The sequence below is a fragment of the Zophobas morio genome, unplaced genomic scaffold, assembly GCF_036711695.1.
Source record: "Zophobas morio isolate AGI-343-1 ecotype UQ-CSIRO unplaced genomic scaffold, CSIRO_AGI_Zmor_V1 ptg000046l, whole genome shotgun sequence".
NCBI classification, from domain to species: Eukaryota; Metazoa; Arthropoda; class Insecta; order Coleoptera; family Tenebrionidae; genus Zophobas; species Zophobas morio.
Window position 1 is genome coordinate 3,389,194 of NW_026972151.1, and position 19,398 is coordinate 3,408,591.

The window sequence follows — 19,398 nt, forward strand, 5'->3', positions numbered from 1 at the left end:
GTACCAAATGACAACGCAAAAAGAGAAGAAAAAGAGTACTTTTTCAATTACTGCAAATTGAAATCGATAGAGGAATAGGAGACACCATAATCATGGGAGACTACAATGCGAGAGTGGGCAACAACAACGAAGGTATTCAAAAATACATCGAAAGGTACGAAGAACAGACAAAACACGCCAATGGAAAAAGATTCATAGATCTATGTGTAGAGAACAACCTAATAATAGCAAAACCAAAATTCATGTACGAAAACATACACAAGCACACACGCGAAGTCCTCGCAAGAAACGAAAAATTCATAATAGATTACTTCATAGTATCCAGACAAAGTCAAAAAACGATTAAAGACATAAAAGTCAAAAGACAGACAGAAATAGGAAGCGACCCTGCTACAGATGGAAGTAATTATAAAAATTGAAATCGAAAACAAGTTAAAACAAGAACAATATTGAAAGAAAATATTGCAAACAAACTATATACTAGATTATGTAAAGATGATGCCGACAATAAACTGGGAACTGAAGACCAATGGATCTACTTCAAAGACAATATAATACTAGCAACCAAAGAGAGCTTGTTTGTTTGAAAAGAAATGATATATTAACGAAAACGTAAGTAGTAGACACCAGAAGTACAAGATAAGATAAAAGAAAAGAAACAAAAAAACTCAAAAAAGGAAGAAATATCTAGCGACGAAAAAACATGAAGACTGTATCCTATACAAAACAACAAAAATGAAAGAAAACTACGCTGGAAACTATAGATTAACCTACAACACCTTAAAACAACGAAAGCAAAAGAAACCGCCCAGAATAATAAACATAAAAGATAAAGAAGGAAATGTCTTAATACATGTAGAAAATATAAATGTGGAAGCAATACTTGAAAGAGTTAGGAGAAAAGGAACTAGACGAACAAGGGGATGAAATAACCCAGCTAGAAATCAATAAAACAACTACAATACTAACGATTAACGCCGAAGGAGTACAAACAGCAATTAACAAGTTAAAGACAAGAAAAGCCCCAGAACAGGATGAAACCACATCAGAAATGTGAAAATGTAAGACACAAAAACAAAAGGAACTACGCAAAAAGGGAACCGCAAAAAATGTTCCAACTATAGAGGAATTACAGTGTCAAGCATTCCAGGAAAAGTCTTCACAAAAATTATAGAAAGAAGAATACGGGAAAAGCTAGAACACACAACAGAAAACACAACAAGAATTTAGAAAGGGTAGAAGCACCCAAGACCTAATATTACACTTAGACAATTTGAAGAAGAACTGGGCAAAAGAAAAGAAATACACATATGACATATGTTTTGTTGATCTAACGAAGGCCTTCGATAAAATAAATAGGAACGACGTATGGGACAGCCCAAAAAGTAGAGGAGTCGAGGAAGATATGATAAAAATAATCATTACTATTTATTTTATAATAACGACGTAAACAACGAAAGTAATCTAATCGAATCAGAAAAATGCACCAAAATATATAAATATGATGCAATACCAAGAAGAGCGAGAAAAAATAAACACTGACAAAGCAAATACGATGGTAATGATGGCGAAGGAAAAGTGCCTCAAAATATAACTAAGTGGACAAAGAATCGACCAAGTCAGAAATTAAAACTCTCTGGAAACATCAATACAATAAAGTGGGACAGTCGACAGAGAAATAACAGAGAGAATAGGAAAAGTGGGAAGATTATACAATTGTCGCAAGAACTCATTCTTTGGGAAAAAGAAATAGCAAAAAATATAAAGAAGGAAGTGGTAAGATGGTCACTAGTTTACGGAAGCGGGTCGTGGACCCTTACAAGGAGGAACAAACTAAAGTCAAGGCAATAGAAATGAGATTTTTGAGAAAAATCCAATGGTCACCAGAAGAGATCGAATAAGAAACACAGTAACAGTCGAAGGGTTGACGGTAAAACCGCCAGAAAAAGTGGTAGAAGAAAGAAAGAAAGAAAGATAGCTGAGCTGGCTAGGACAACTGCTTAGAATCGGAGAGGATACAACAGCTCAAGAAGAATTTGAGGCAGACTATACGGAGAAAACGAAGCCGAATGACCGCGAATAGAATAATTAAATGTACAGCATAGAATAACTGTACACTCTAATTTTTAAATCCCACACCAAAAAATAATCGATAAAATAAAATAAATATAAATATGAAGCATTGCATTATTAAGGTTACAAAAAGGAAATGGTATGTTTTTGTCGTCAAGGTCGCGAGGAAGTAAGCGAGCGACTTAACACTTGCACCACGAATAACAATATAAATGGCTCCGGAATTCCTCATCGCTGGTTCTTTGCCACTAGAATGCACAAAATCCCCAACTAATCGCTCGTCTGTACAACGACTTAATTGCCTCTTGAGACGAAACGCATTACGATTGTTTCTCTCACGGTAAGCAGCTTTGTTTCCTTAATATTATAATGCAATCCCCTTTTTGAACGATGATCCATTTAGTGGTGTACAGCTCGCATCCATCTACACCATCCGTCTTTGTTGAAATATCAAATGAAAATAGGATGTGAGGAGTTGTGCATATCGATCAGTGTGACATCTGCTGGGTGGAGAGGACACGTCACGTACGCATCTCTGGAAAGCCCACGGACGGTTCGCGTCAGAACACGGTTAACTCTGTCGAGATTAGATTCTGGAGGAAGATCCCTTTATTGAATTGGTTTGTTAACTCTGGTGCAGCAGAGGAATCCGGAAGTTACCGGACACGTGCAGCGGTTGCCACGAAACGAGGGACTTTGCCAAGGAAAATACGAATAAAAGCTGGACGCGGGTGAAGTGGGCGTCAAAGAAGCTCTATCGTATTATGGTTGTGATATTCATATAAAAACCCAAAATTAGTCTCATTGAGGGATTCGTCTTTTTTTCAGTTGGTCTAAGAAATATCTCTGGGTTATTAATAAAATATCCCTGCAAAAATAATTACCAAGACGTCTACGCGTTCTTCTTGATTCATCTTACTAGTAGTTATTAGAAATAAATAAATAAACATATTTTTCATCGAAACAGATACATAATATCAATAAAACGACACATCTTTAGTAAATAAAACAACTAAATACTCTGACACAAATAATTTTTTTAACTATTAAGCAAACAAGACAAATTACCTCCGAAAATATCAAACTTTTAACAGAACTTATTAACAAATTAAGTTACGTAGTCATGGGATAGTGAAAATGAAGTTTATCCGGTATAATTGCATAGCTGTGAAGTGATTTAAGGTTTACTAGAACAAGTCTATGACAGTAAAAATAATCATCCTTGTCAATACCCATTTTGAAAAGTCAGTAGTTAAGAAATTTACGTTACACTCTTTCGAGGTGATTGATATGAGGAATATAAAATAGAAACCAAATAAGGTGAGAGTGTTCCAAAATGGATCTAAAGAAAGAAATATGCCATTTAAGCAGACACATAACTAGAGATTTTTTTTAAGCAGAAATTAGGTTATTGAAGTCTATAAAGTGGTATCTCGTTCCACTCAAACATGTAAGAATCAGGATAGTTTCGTCCAAGTTATGTTCGCTACCCTGCTGGCTCGCTAACCATTTCAAAAAATTTTATTAAACTCGCGAATTCGCTCTTTGTACACAAGTATAATACACTAAATAAATAAATAAATAATACAATCGACAAATCATTAGACTCAGCATTTGAGGTGTGTGGCCCATGGATTCCTGCATTGTTTTTCAGTTTATTCTTCCATTTCTTTTATTAATATCTCCCAGCGCATCTTTTTGCTATGTATCTTTTATCTAGCTCGGCTTGACCCAACCATCTCAGTCGTTGTATTTTCTGTATTGCAACTATACTAGGTTTTTTAAATTGTGGCGGCACAATAATACGTAGAAGTAAGCAAGGAAAGATAAGCTCCTCTGTAGTCTAGTGGTAAGGGCACCCACCCGGCAACGTACGGTTCGATTCCCACCGGAGGAGCAACATTTTTCTTCGCTTACCTACAAAATAATTTTTAAGTCACTGTTGGTACTTTTTCCCTTCCGTAAATTTTTCTGACCATTTTACTCCATAGTTTGGTTAGTAAATTTGTTCTACCGTTCCTATCGTTCATACTTCAATTCCAAAAGCTACTATTGGCCGAACCATCAATTGATACATTTGTGCTTTAGACTTTTGGATTTTTTGTCGCTCAGGATTCTTTTAAATGCGAAAATTACACCAAATGGCGAGATCAACCTTTGTTATATTTCACTCTTTATCTTTGGCTTCCTGTAAATATTTGTGCCTAGGGATTTGGAGGTATCAAGTTCTTCAATACTCTTCATATCCCTTCTGGTTTGTACTTGTAGTTTATTTTTTCAAATTCTTTGTCTGATCATATCACGTACATAGTTTTTTACTCTTTTATCTTCAAGCCTATTGGTTGTTATGTTCAGTTTTTATTTTAATTCTTCTTTGTTACGTGTCAATATAGGTATATCAAATGCAAATGTTGGTATGTGGTGTCGGTTCTGGAGTATTAGTTCGATTCTATTTAGTCTCGTCTTCCTAATCACGTTCTAGTGATAAGTTTTTACGTCCGATTCCTCTTTCTATGTCTGTTCTTTATAGGGGCAGTTTCTTAATCTCAACAATTTTTCTTTACCCCCAGTTCTGCTATCCCTCTGTAAAGCTCTTGCCTTTTTATTTTGTCGTAAGCTGTCGTTGTTGGAAGTCAGTGAAGGCTACAAACGCCTCAAGAAGTATTTAGAACTTCACTTGAGATGATTTTCCGCCCCCAAATTTTATCCAATGTCTTTTTTTCAGTCTGATCAGTTGTTCTCCTCCATACTTAAACAATTCTGTCGTTACAATACTCACAATACTCTGCCCGAGCTTTTCAGATTATTCAGTTTTTTAATTACAACTTCAATTTCCGTTAGTTTCATAGAGTTTTCTTATGTTTATTCCTACATTTCTTGTATATTTGATCACCCTCATCATCCTCGTATTACTGACATTGCGTTCTTTCATTGTTTAATCTCCTACATAATTTTCTCATTTCTTTTATTACATGCTCCATGTGTTTTCTTTTCTTTCATCAGGGTTTTTCTTGCATTGTTCCTTTGTTGTTCATGATTTTTTCTCATGTTTACTTCCAGAGCGTAAGCTACGGAAGCAAGTATGTATTGTAATCGAGCCCATCGAGCGACTTTTATATTTTCTGGCATTTTATGACTCCTAGAGTACGAAAAAAAAGGTCCCCGTTTCCGACTGTCTGTCTGCCTGTCCGCCGTCTCTGTCGATTTTTCTTAGATAGGAAATCTCGGAAACACTGAACCGGTTGTTGTCAAATTTGATATGTGTTACAAATATAGATGTACGAGTACGTTCTTCAAAATTGTATATAGTACATGGGTTTTAAATTTTATAAAATAACACACTGTTACACGTTAACATTTTGCGATTTAACTTTGAATTTGCAAAACCGAATGCTCTGAAATTTTGCAAACGTTTTAAGGTTGTCGTAAGCATGGAAAATGGACAATCAAAACAAAAAATTGTCCAATAAATTTTGTCTAAAATATGCAAAATATTACGGCGGTAAACTTGTGGTTTATCAACGCATTCACAGTTTTTAGAATTACTTATTCAGCTGACTCAAAAAAATTAATGAATGAAAAAATCTGTTTGGCTGAGCACATCAAGAACAGTACATTTTTCCGAAAATTTGAGTTTACAGTATTAGTACTGCATTGTACAACCTATTCAAACTGATATACGTGTCCTTACTAAAATGTTGTCATGGGAAAACTCATATGCAACGTACACATGGCATGCTTCTTTATTTGAACTTTAACAATCCACACATATATTCACTTTAACTATAGAGGTTATTATAAAAAAGTGTAATTCGTAGAATTTATTTCAGCCGTGAGGGAAATTCTGTCGAACTAACTTTACACCAATTTTTGGATTGATTGTTTAAAATTTGTAATATACTCTTCTATCCCCTAATTCTTGATTTTTATTTAACTTGTATGAAGTAATAGGATTAGGTTTACTGAAAAAATTATACCTTGCTTTTATCATTATTCAAGTTATTACGCGAATTACAAATGATAGCTAATTTATTCTGAAATTGTAAGCAGTCGTTAGAAGATCAAACTTCGTAGTAAATTTTTGAATAATCGCAAATATTTAGCAGATAATTTTCTGATTGAAAGATCAGCTCATTCACAAAGACGGAAAATAAAAAAGGATCATGATGGCGGCCTTATGGAACACCTGAAGTTACACTAGGTGTGTCTAAGTGGTCACTTCATAACTTTTGTAATTTTGAAAGTAACAGATTATAATCAACCATATTTTACATATTTAGCATATAAAATACGAAGTGGTGAAGAAATGCTGCAATAACTATATAACTATAGCTATAATGTAAGAACCTAAATGAAAACTCTTAAATTAGAAAGTCTTTTGTGAGTATTCTTACTAAGAATTATTCCAATAGTTCCTCACGTAATTTAATATCGTCATTCATTGAGTTTTTCTTGTTTGTTGAAATTTCTATAATTTTAAACTTTTTCTTTGTGTTATAATTCCCCGATTACCTTTGGACAGGACAGAAGAAGTGTAAAAGTGGTCAAAAAATATATAGTTGAAGGAATACAATATAAATAAGATGACTGCAAAAGAAATCTGCCAAAAATGAGTGCTCTACAAAAACTGGATGGAATAGACTTCAAAAGTGAGTGGGACGAAAGTCAAAGGGACCAAAGTCAAAGGAGATATTGATTATTAGGAAGGAAAGAAGAGAAACGATTTTAGTAGAATTAAGATACAATGGACAATTTGCGCAGTTAATAAAAGAAGAGCTACTATAGTTCTTAGAACCTCAAAATGACAAAAAGAAAAATAGATTTTAGATTAAACAAAATGGCGAACATATGTTAAGGGAGCCCAGAGAGTAAAGAGAGACGAAAAGATGCGGAAGACTTTCTGATAAAGGATTCATATGGAGGGTGGAAGGGAATTGGGATGATTAGAATTAAAGAAATATTGTTTATTTTATTGTTAATTTAAATGGAGTGCCATCTACCTTTAGAGAAATCCTACTAAGCGCTATGAGCATATAAAATTTATTTACTGTAATGTTACACGTTTTACTCATGTGGTTTTTGTGAGTTTTTTTTACTCTATAATTACTTCTAAGTAAGCCATTAAGCTGCCATTCTTGTAACTACATATGTCAAATTGCAATTGCAAGATCATGTAGCCCATTATACCCTAAATCATTCGTCATTCCGTTTGGGAGCTTAATAGTCAGTGTTCGGTGATTTCCATAAGGTTATTTTTATCTACTAACAAGGTTTCCAATTCGACTATTTTTGATTTTAGCAATTCGATATCAATGACAAAAACATCCAGAAATCTTGTTTATATAACCTAATTAGTTCGATAGCGCTTGTTAGTTCACCATTTGATGAAGAGAAAATAACTTGTTACGTGGCTTTCTATAAGTCAAATATTTAGACGGAATGCGTTTTTGAAGTTGTTAAGATCAACAGTAAGTTTCAACGCTGAAATATTGATCCTTTTAAGTTGTCGTCACAAAAGCGTCCTGGCTCGTTTACGGATTTATCTACAAACATCTTAAAAATAATACTGTCCTCAGTTTTGTTCGGATTTACACGTGATTTTCAACTTCTGCAACATACGTAAGAAAATATTTTATTACTCATCAGTAGACAGCGGATTTCTGTCGGGCTACGTCACGATATAGGTGGGGACGCGCTGCATCGCCGGGACTCAGTAGCGGGTGATAGGTAATCACTGAATTTAATTCTCACTTGATTCCATAAATACAAATAACGATTTATTAATCAAACGGCTAAGTAAATGAGAACTGGAATTAACAGCAGAGTGCAACGAAGCAGCGTTATTCTAATCTCAAATAAACGAAGTGCAGCCGGTAACTGCAATAAATTCCCATCCCGTACGAGCCGTACCGAGTTTGGCCTTGTCTAGCCCGACAGAAATCCGCTCTCTACTCATCAGTCATCATCGAGTCGACAATACCAGTTAAACTTAGATGTCACCTAGTTAAAACCTTTTTTGTAGGATGCTAATTGCTTTTTTCTTCCAAGGCCCTAAATGCCGGCAGAACAATAGCGCAACACAAAGTTCTTCCATAAATTGATTCCCTTCCCGCTGGAAGCCCTAAAGTGCTCATGTACACCTCAGCAGTGGCTTTGACAACCTCTCCATGTCCATATTTCACCGAAACGCCCCTTAACGGCCAATCTACTCACTTCTTTGGCCTCTTTAATTATATTAGAGAATTACCTGCGGTAATATAATAGGCCCGTCATAAATTCCGGTCCGCTGTACCGGATCAAATTTGCGAATAAGGTTTCGCTCTTTAGCTTTATGACACTTCCGGGTCAGAGGAAGTGATTTAACGTCGATAGTTAAGTTAAAACGACGCCATAAACTATGTGGGACGACATAAATAGAGTCCCTAGTTTAAAATGTCAGGATTGCGCGTTCTCCTTGGACAGTTTGAGCGTACGTATTGGTAGGCGAGTACGTATATTCCATAAACACCCACCGACGATCGATGGCCTGACTACGACTTCTAGGAGATGATATTTTAAAGAGCACCTCTTCGGATGAGTTGCTCTGAAACTCGTTTAATCATTTTCCATCTCTTTAAACTCGAGCTGGAATTGGACTACTTCGGAATGTTGGAGATATTATTCGAAATGAGAGAGAATGGTCGGTTTGAGATTGTATGGGAAGCGGGGGGATTGCGGCTTTAATGTTCCCAGAGCGGAAGGAAGCTTAGTATTATTATTACTATTATTACTGTTAATTAAATTAGCTAACAAGCTAAAAAATCAGTTTTACCAAGCGCGAAAGAACAAGGGAGAGTTTATATTTTAACTCAGTGTCAGATAAAATACAAAGCTATGAACATAAAGTTTATTTGCACTTAATAAAGAAAGCTCGGATTTTATGCAAAACGCATGTTGGGAGAGTAGAAATATATTTTTGGGGTTTTTATTAAAGGTATATGCAAAAAATCTTGGTCACATGTGGAAATATTCCAGGTCAAGTTGAAAATATTGTTCTCTCCACGCACACTGGATTTATGAATTTACGATGTCCTAGATATTTTGGAAGAAGAACTATACTTTACTATACTTTGTGATAAGTTTATAAATATAATCGATAGATATGTATACATTAGGTGAAGCAGTGATAATGATAAGGGTTTTATGGCAGCTGTAGAATGTTTCAAGGGGGGCGATCATCAACTCCGGGCCAAAGTCATATCTGGTTACAGTGGTACCTGGAGTACCTTAATCCCTCGCCTTAACTCCCTTCCAAAATGATAGGAAAACTAATTGTAAACCTTGCATAAATTTAAGCTTTCTTTCTTTAAATTCCAAATTTTAAATCTATGGAAATAGATAATACAAACGTGAAACAAAATAGGATAGAAAGTAGATGTGCAGTAAATAAGAAAATTAGACAAAGGCAGAACTTTGTATGCGGAAAAAATTTTGCAGTATAATTAAAACCCCATTGCTAAATAGGATTCTGTAAAATGTGTCTCATATATAGATATTATTTATAAAAAATGATTCCGTTGTTAAGGCATATGTGGATATTCAAATTCAAGCGCACTGTCATTGTGCCAAATAATTTAATATTACTGTTAATTGTTAATAATTATTAATATATATTGTCTTTCTCGCAATGTGTAACTGAATAAAATTATTGCTTTAATTTCTATAACAATGTAGATACAATATTCTCCAGAAAATCAGTTACCTAAAACGATCGTAGAAAAAATGTTCCATGCAACAGGTGTAAAAAATGATATAGCACTTAAATGTTCACGTTGCGTGCAATAAACTTTTTGTACTTGTTGCAGAAATAACCGTTACAGTAATTTTTATTGCGCTTCTTAGTGCACAATGAATTGAAATTGTCCCGCAATAAATAAGCGTAATTAGAATCAGGGAGATATTTGGCGGACTGGAGTTAATGCCCAATGGACGAAGATGACCGCGGACCGGAGTTAAGGTGTCGGATTAGGGAACCCTTGACCTGGACCGGACTTCAGGTTCTCCGTTTCAGAGATTTATGTAATCTTTTTATTGAATTTTTCGGATTGAATATTCGCATGTACAAATTGGATTTGGAACATTTTTGAAGAGTTACCGCCCACAACTCAATATTTCCAGTTCATCGACACTTGGAAAAAAATATGTTGCAACCTGAACTTAACTTAGAAGAGGTTGCTGACAATCTCATTTGGTTTTAAGTCGACGAGGAATTTTTTTACTTCATAACCGAACTACAAATCTCACTGTCAAACAAAAATAATATAAATTTCAAAAGAGTGAAATAATAATAATATAACACTAATAATAAAGGTCTTTACTAAAAAAAGGAGATACAGAAAAAAATAAACGAAGTCTAGTTCTACTTAATCCAATAACTCCCCATTAAATTTTTCATTAGAATGGAACTAACCATGAAATGTATAGTTTATCATTAATGGTAACATTAGATGCGTCTAGGTGATTGTCAAAATATTTTCCCGAAAATTAATTTAACCGCTAACCGTTTGTTTGTCACGTGATTCATGTAACTGCATCAGGTTCTGTGGAGCTCTGGAGTATCCAGACAAATTTAGAATTAGACATTGCTGGACACAAACATTGTGGGTGCTAGTTTTGGTAATTTTGAATTGCGGGGCGTATTGTGTGCAGCTTTACAAATTGTTAATAATAATTTATTGTTGTGAAATTTTTAACTTCAAATATATATTGTAATCTTACCTTTTCGCGCTAATTTCAATATTTCTGAAAATTTTAAAAATTTGAGTTTTTATTTTAGAATGGAAAAAAAGGCACGAAGTACAAAAACTTGTATCTATAAAAAAATTATAAGATACTTTACAACACTCATTCCTAAGGATTCCTTTTCTAATTTTTGTAATTCGTACTTTGAAATATGAATCTTGTGAATTTTCTTTTTTAATTTACTCTTTTCTAATTTTTTAGTAGTTTTTAGGGTCACATTAAAGCACTATTTTTATTTGATAGCAATGGTTTCATAGATTGTCCTATAGCATTGATTGTACTCTTGACATCAAAATGTGGTATATAAATATAGGGTAAATGTGTACAAGAGTACGCACTTAGTGTAAAACTGTCAACAACTTTTTAATTTTTTTTGGATAGACAAATTTTATGATATGGGTTCGTTATATACATGTTTAGAGATCAGATATATTTAATTGTACGTCCCAAGACCACTATATTTTAAGAGTAATTTCAATTCATGTCAAGATGTGTAAATGCGCACTCTTAGACAGTTCATTGCACAAGAGTGCGCATTTGAACGCTTATGAGTGCGCATTACATTTTATGAAAAAATATTTGTTTCTAAGGTGAAAATAAATGGGAATAAGTGACTACAGACTACACATAAAACGGGAGACCTATTTCTTCGTACTCTAGGGGTCTTGAAAAGTCGAGAAAACGTAAAAATAGAGAGTCGGTCGACGGACTCGATTACAACACGCTCAGGAAGTAAAAATAAAAAAAAATCACTATAACCACCACCACACAACTTGAAAAGCAGTACAAAGTAGTAGAGTTAAATAATTCATTATCGTATGATATGTATCTCCAATACCTCGCTGCGCAGTCTTGTACATTTGTACATAGTTAAAAGCTTTTGATGGACAGAAAGTATAAAACTGTTAGTGTTTAACGAGACCTTAAAAGTTACAACTAATGAAAATTATTGCTGTAAAATAAAAGAACTGGTACGTACCTTACAAAAAACTACAACTATGAGCGGTAAAAATTACATCCACACAACGTGCGAACATAAAATCGGGAGTACGACCAAACTATAAACTATATTCAGGTCACTTTTGCACCTTTATCTCAGGTTTAGCATTAAATTCTGAATGGTATAACTTCATCTTACCCAGATGGCACTAATAAGCAGAAATCATCACTGCGTACTCTTATACATATTCGCACTCTTGTACACATTTACCCTAATTTAAATTTTCCATACTCGGTAACTGCCTTTAATTCGAACACGCGATATTATGAAAACACATTCTGTCCACTTGTTTTTGTTTGGTCTGACGCGAAGTGCGGAAAAATTGGGTAAATGGTCAAACAATTGGTCCAAAATAATGAATGCATTGGTTAAAGTACAAGGATGTGCGTGCCAGTTTCTAGTGAGTTTTCTCATTGGAAAATGTTTGGCTCAAAATTTCAGGAGGAACACGAATGTCAATTCCAACACGTGCAGTACACGTGCAATGTTAATAATAAAAAATTGGTATAAGGTTATTTAGGCAGAACTTTCCTCGCCTCTGAGGTATAGTGCAATAAATTCCGCTTATTTAAAAACTATAAAATTGTATTTCTTCTTTGATAACCTCTATTAATTAAAAAAATATTGATAATAAGAGTCACAGTTTAAGAAAAACACCCGCATCTGAGCGCTTCTAACCAGCGATCTGCGGGTTACAAGTCGGTGACGCTAGCCTCTGTGCTATTGTAGTATGACTTCAGTGTCACTTATACGAGTATAAAAGGTTATACAATTTGGATTTTTTGCGGAAATTTAGATATCTAGGGTAAAAATTCAAAGCGGATTCAAAAACTACAAGTACAAGATTATGTTATTTTATGAAATTTAAATGGTGTATAGTAAGACAGAAGACAGACGACACTTTTTTGTATTCTAGGAATCATGAAATTAAAGTAGCCATCCGTCGGATGGAGCATATTACAACATTTCCTTTGCTGACGCTCTGGAAGTAAAAATATACCATTTCATCCATACAGTTTTAACATCCAAATTCATGAGATTAAAAGAAGTAAATTTGGTGTATTATTGGAACTACATGGTCTTACAAGCCTTAAACTGCCACTGAGATCTTAACTTTATAGAAAAATTTGGGCCATAGTGAAGAACAGTGTCGCCAAAAATAATATTACTTTTAAACTTGAGCAAACATTTCGACAGAAAAAGAAACTTCCAAAATTAAATTTTATGGAATCTGGAATAGTTATTGACAACAATTATTGAATAATGACTTAATGCGCGTCAATTGGAAGTAACGGTGCCAGAGATAATAATAATAATTAATCTTAATGAAGACACATCAAGTGAAGATGATACTGACTTTGAATCTGGCGTTACAGATATTAAAAGCTCTGAAATTTGCATTCATTATTTCTACTAATAACAAAGCAGTTGTATTATATTTCCTAAATATAGATAAAAAGTTAATACCTTTGTCATTAGTGACTGAATTACGTTTTATTATTTTGTGTTAAAAATCCATTAAATTTTTGATAATATGTAGTTATGTTGGACTATTGGAGTACCCAATTCAGTTGAAAAAATCATCAAGTTGGTGTTGTTTTTTTGACGGAAAAAACGTAGAAAAAAGCGTTTGTGTTTCATTAATCCACACTATTGTCTACAACTGAGTTTCGACAACGTTGTTGAGGAGCGTTTTTTTTATTATATCAAAAAGTGAGGTTAAGTTGTACCATTTCGCGTTGTCAGTCTTCAACAGTTATGCTTTATTTTAGATAAGGCCAACTTAGTGACTTTCTCAATTGAACACCCAATAATTCGTAATTTTCATTCTAGATAATTTCTTAAACAAATCCATTGTAGGTATGTAAAGAATTGCAAATAATAGTGCTCAACATACTTATCATTTATTGAATTTATCCTAACGCAAAAGTCTACCTCCGCTTCAATTCAGTTTACCTAATTTTTCTAAGATTGGCACTACAAAGTTTGAGAGCTCCTTCTCAGGGATCTAGAGTTTAAAAATGGGAAGAAACTGTAAAGGAAAATGAAGAATTTTGGGATCAATTTTGTTGTTCAGCCATTACCTTTATTGTTTATTTAATATTGTGGGGATTTGTTTTAATTAGTATATTAACATATTTGTTTTAATTTAATTTTCAAACTTCTAGGTTTATAGAGAACGTGTTAAGTGGTATTTTTTTTAATAGCTGCTCTCAATGATTTACTGTCTGGATGGATTCCTGAATTTGGAGACATCTTTTCAGTATTGGCAAATTGCTTAGTTCACTGTACTGTAATGCTTGTGATATAAATGTGAAATGTTTCAAAAGAGGTAATTAACCCAACATTTTGACACAAAGAAATATACAGACGCACTAGATCAATCCAGAACAGGAAATTTCTATTTGGATTTACTTCGAGATTTTCCTGCAGCAAATAGTCACATAGCGTTATTTAAGCTCCAAAACCTAGTAATAAGAATTTTGTGACACAACATACAGGCAGACGTATTCTCGATGAGTCCACATTATGCAGGTGTTACATACAAATAGTACACTCTGTAAAGTCAAATATTGGCAACAATTACATATGGGTTTCAGCAAATGAATCAATGCATTTATTGGGACATTGTATTGTCAATATTGTTAAAGAAACATTGCATCCAACAATTCATTATGAACCACATTTAATTGCCTGCCATGTGTCAACATAGTTAGTGACGAAATTATATCTGAAATTATAATAACAGTTTACATTGAATTTATAACAATGTGCAAGACAAATATGGTAAAGTACTGTTTTTTGTTTTTTTATAAATGATGATGCTGCACCACATACGACAAAATCTCTATTATTTAATCTTTGTATGCCTCCTAACAAGTATCATACGTAAAGGAGATAAAAAAGTGTAAGATCTCACAAAAAGTCATTGCCTTTCTCGCATTTACTGATTCGTAGAAACTTTTCGAAACTTAATGTTTATTTCATGAACAACGTTAAGGTATGTAGATGTAACTCTACTGCAGCAGAGTTTACGTACCTATGTGAGAGGTTCTAAAAATCAAGATATATGTTTATAGACAATAGTCTTTACGACTTGTTCGTATGCCACTTCTTTGTATCCAAGATTGATAGTAGTAATATACGAGTGTCTGAATGTTTTCACATACTGAATCAAGATATTTGCAAACGAAGGTGAAAAAATATGGAAACAACACCGTGTTTTATGGACTTCATTGAAGTGAGCTGGTTTTACTATTTTATATTTATTGTACCTAAGTTATAATTTCCAACCGGTCAACCTTCCAAAGCTGAAGATGGTCAAGAAAATAATTTACCAGTCAACTGATTTTGAAATGAAGCAATCTGTCAGTAGTAATTTTTTTTATTAGTAAAAAGGGGGAGTTGAACACGATTCTAAAAAAGCTTAGTTAAAATAAGTGAAAAAAGTGTAACTGAAAATTATTAATTTATAAAAACATAAATATTTATGCTTGAAAATAAAACGCTTTATTTCGGTTCCTTTTCACAAACTAATACAATCCTATCCATGGTCTTCCAATTTTTCTGGCCTCGATAATGTTTAAATGAAGACTGGCAAATCTTAGACTGGATGATCTCACAATGAGAGAAATGGAAAATTGAAAACACGTCATTAGTCATTACATAAACATATGAACACATTGTGGAGAATTGCCAAAAATGATATACATTGACTCAAGGAGTGGCAATATCCGGGAATATTAAAATAAACGAAAACCTTCAAAAAAATATATAAACCAATAAAAAACGAATTTCGGTTAAATCATGTGGGGGAACTAATCATAAAACTGTCTTTATTGTCATTTTGAATTCAGTGCACGTGTAATTTGAAATCACTATTCCATGTCAATAAAATCAAATTGAATATTTAGAATTGAGGGGAGATTGGGTTCCGTTATGATAACGTAAATATATTTGCCTTGTCATTCATATTTGAGTAATGCATTCGCAATGTATAGTTTATTTCCTGGAATATGGAAACCTTGAAACTCGTTAGTTGAAGAGCTAATTTATTAAATCATTAACGTCACTATCAGTGGATTATGGCTTCATTCAATTTTACTGCCGTTTTATATATCTCTCGAAAGTGTTTAGTTTTACGAGTATAACATAATTTTTGTCGATATCAGCGTACGTCGAGATATCTAAAACGACTCATTTTCAAATCACACAAACATTTTCCCAAACTTGTTTAAATAATAAATTATCACATTACACATAAAATATGTCAGTCCAATGTGCTAAGTATTTACAGCAACACATAGAATTGGCTTTATTTTATCAGATTGTTGTTGTTATATTCTTCGTAGTACCTTATTACTATCGGTTTTACGTTTTTCCAAAACAAAAAAAAAGTTTATCTATTTGATCAGGTGCTATAACACGTACGATGATCTAGCAATTTAAAGTGATATAAATATGTACACACACTACCACTGACTGAGTTTGTATTTAAGCGAACGACGTGTGCAAATAGCGTCAGGTATGTCTAAATTTTGCAATAATTAATTTGCTTACGCAATCTCTCATTATGCTGTTTATAGAAATGCCTTGTGGTTCCTGCGTTGGTTATGCCATCGCCATTCTTGCCGTGGTGGTTACCACCCTCATAGCTTACTTTAAATGGACCTACCAGTACTGGGAACGAAAAAAAGTCCCCTACCTAAAACCGAAAATTCCATATGGCAACGGAAGCAGTCCACTTAGGGCCAAAGAGCACACAGGTTTACGATTAGCACGTTTCTATGAAGAAATGAAAGCTAAGGGATGGAAGCACGGAGGACTTTTCTCGATCTTGACCCCTGGATACTTGGTTGTAGATTTAGACTACCTGAAGAATATAATGACAAAGGACTTTCACCATTTCGTAGACAGGGGACTATACTATAACGAAGACGCTGACCCTCTAAGTGCCCATTTGTTCGCCATAGGTGGCGAAAAGTGGCGAAATTTGAGAACTAAAGTCACTCCAACTTTCACTTCCGGGAAAATGAAGATGATGTTCCAAACACTGGTGGACTGTATTCCTAATTTCATAGCAAAAATTGAAGCAGATCGTGTGGCCAGTGCACCGATTGATATTAAAGAGACCCTTGGATGTTTCACTACTGACATAATTGGGTCGTGTGCCTTTGGTTTAGAATTCAATACATTCAAAGACGAAGATTCCCCTTTCAGGCGGTACGGCAGGAAATTTTTTGAGCGTGATAGACTCACAGTGATGAAACAGGTTTTGGCAATCAATTTCCCTAATGTTGCGAAAATGTTCAGTGTGGCGGTGATCCCGAGTGACATTTCTAATTTCTTTGTTAAGCTTGTCAAAGATACGGTTAACTACAGAGAGAAAAACAACTACAGTCGCAAAGATTTCATGCAACTACTAATCGATATCAAAGGTAAAAACCTTGCGAATGAAGGAGGTAACAAGTATGACGGTAAAACATTAACTCTTGATGAAATCGCTGCCCAAAGTTTCGTTTTCTTCATCGCGGGATTTGAAACCTCATCCACGACCATGGCTTTCGCTCTCTATGAGCTTGCGAAACACCAAGATATACAAGATAAGCTCAGAGACGAAATTGATAGTGTTTTGGCCACACATAATGGAGAGATTACTTATGAGAGTATCCAAGACATGAAGTATATGGATCAAGTGATTAGCGAAACCTTAAGGAAATACCCGCCGCTGCCCTTCCTAACCAGAACATGCGTAAAGGATTACAAAATTCCAGATGAAGATGTGGTAATAGAAAAAGGTACTAGGATTTTCATTCCAGTTCTTGGTATTCATCACGATAAGGAATTCTACCCAGATCCAGAGAAATTCGATCCGGAGCGATTTACTGAAGAGAGTAAGAGTAACAGACACCATTATGCCCACATTCCATTTGGCGAGGGACCCAGGGTTTGTATAGGTATGAAAAAACTAAAATTAAGGTTAGGAAGGTTAGAACTGACATTTTGTTGTTGCAGGTGCACGTTTTGGTCTAATGCAGTCAAAAGTGGGGCTGACTACTCTATTGAAACATTACAAATTTACAATCAACAAGAAAACAATACAACCACTCAAAATGAAAGTCTCCTCTATTGTGCTAGCCGCGGATGGAGAAATTTGGCTAAATGCGGAAAAAGTATAAATGAAGCTCTTATTTTAATTATTTTGGCTCAACTCTTGATATTTCCATTTTTCATTTTATTATTCGCTTACAGTTTATACAAAGATATATTTCTTGTTATATTTTTCTTTAAGTATAGAGAAACATTTTAGTCACATTTCACACAACGCAGGCTATGTTTGAAAGGAGACGAAGAGGAATGGCTGTTGATGAAGAGCTATGACTTTTTCAACACCCAGTTTTCCTACACTTCGTTTACACGTACTTATCAATTGTTCGTTGTCATGCAGAGACAACAGGAACAAATGTCAGTAATCTAGTGAATGTTATAATTGTTTTAATAAAGTTATCACATACTGTGTCAATTATTTTAAGTATACTTCAAACAAATATTTGTGTGCTTATTCCTATGTTTAGAAGAACTCGCGGTTTTTCTCATAATCATAATGTCATAGTCATAACTGTAACAAATTACAATGTGGTTGACGTGCGTGACTCGTTTTAGTAATGAGCTGGAATGTGAGATTCCAGGTATAGTTGCTGTGTATGACTGTGAGTTGACTGATCTCCAAGTGGAAATGCTGACAAATTTCTTGATACATTTATTAAGTCATATCGTCCATACCATTTTTAACTAACGAATGTGAATTTCTATAGTTCTTAGGAAAGCAAAAAAGAGTTTGCATTTTTTGCTTCCATGTTTTTATTGGACAGAAAAATCTTCGAAAGTGCACGATCGATTGTTATCAAATTGTATCTGTATTTCAAGAATATCTTGTAGATGGCAAGATGCTAACCAAAATTTGTCTAATCATTCCCATCAACAAAGTGATGACGTCACCTCAAAATCTGCGTGGTAAGGAATATTTAAATTTATAAAATGACATATCAAAATCATGTAATAACATTTTACGAAGTTAATGAAGCACACCCGTTTAAAAAAAAAATTATATCTAGCGTAAACACTCATAAATTTGAAGAGCACTTATTCGGCAAAATTGTAAGATGACGTCACGTTTTGGGAGGGCCATAAAAGAATACACTTTTATTAATGATATATCATGCTTCCTATAATTACAAAACTTCATCAGGATTTTTATATTATCTATCAAAATCTGCTAATCGCACCCACATTTTGGCAACAATTTGCGGCCGGCGCATGTCAACGAATCTTAGATAATCGTTGGAGTTTCACTTCTCGTGCCGTTTTAACTGTTTGTAATAAGGACAAATTGTTGGAGATTTTTATTTTATTACTGATAGTTTGTTGACAACGCTTCCATAGGAGGAGCAGTGGGTCTAAAAAAGGTTTTAGAAAAATTACGAAAATATATTATATTATTATATATTAAGTTACAGATATTTTTACAGCTAGGAACTTGTTAC

General features: G+C 34.0%; 2 protein-coding genes across 2 annotated transcripts in view; one reads left to right on the top strand and one right to left on the bottom strand.

The window, feature by feature from the left end:
• The window catches only part of LOC135142395 (TWiK family of potassium channels protein 7-like), a 555,364-nt gene that overhangs the window by 169,965 nt on the left and 366,001 nt on the right, over window positions 1-19,398 (bottom strand). The window lies entirely within an intron of this gene.
• On the top strand, window positions 16,208-18,377 carry LOC135142224 (probable cytochrome P450 6a14). The gene is made up of 3 exons (XM_064073899.1): window positions 16,208-16,379; window positions 16,441-17,811; window positions 17,870-18,377. Exons 2-3 carry the CDS (start codon window positions 16,443-16,445, stop codon window positions 18,031-18,033), a joined length of 1,533 nt encoding a protein of 510 aa, XP_063929969.1. The 5' UTR covers window positions 16,208-16,379; window positions 16,441-16,442; the 3' UTR covers window positions 18,034-18,377.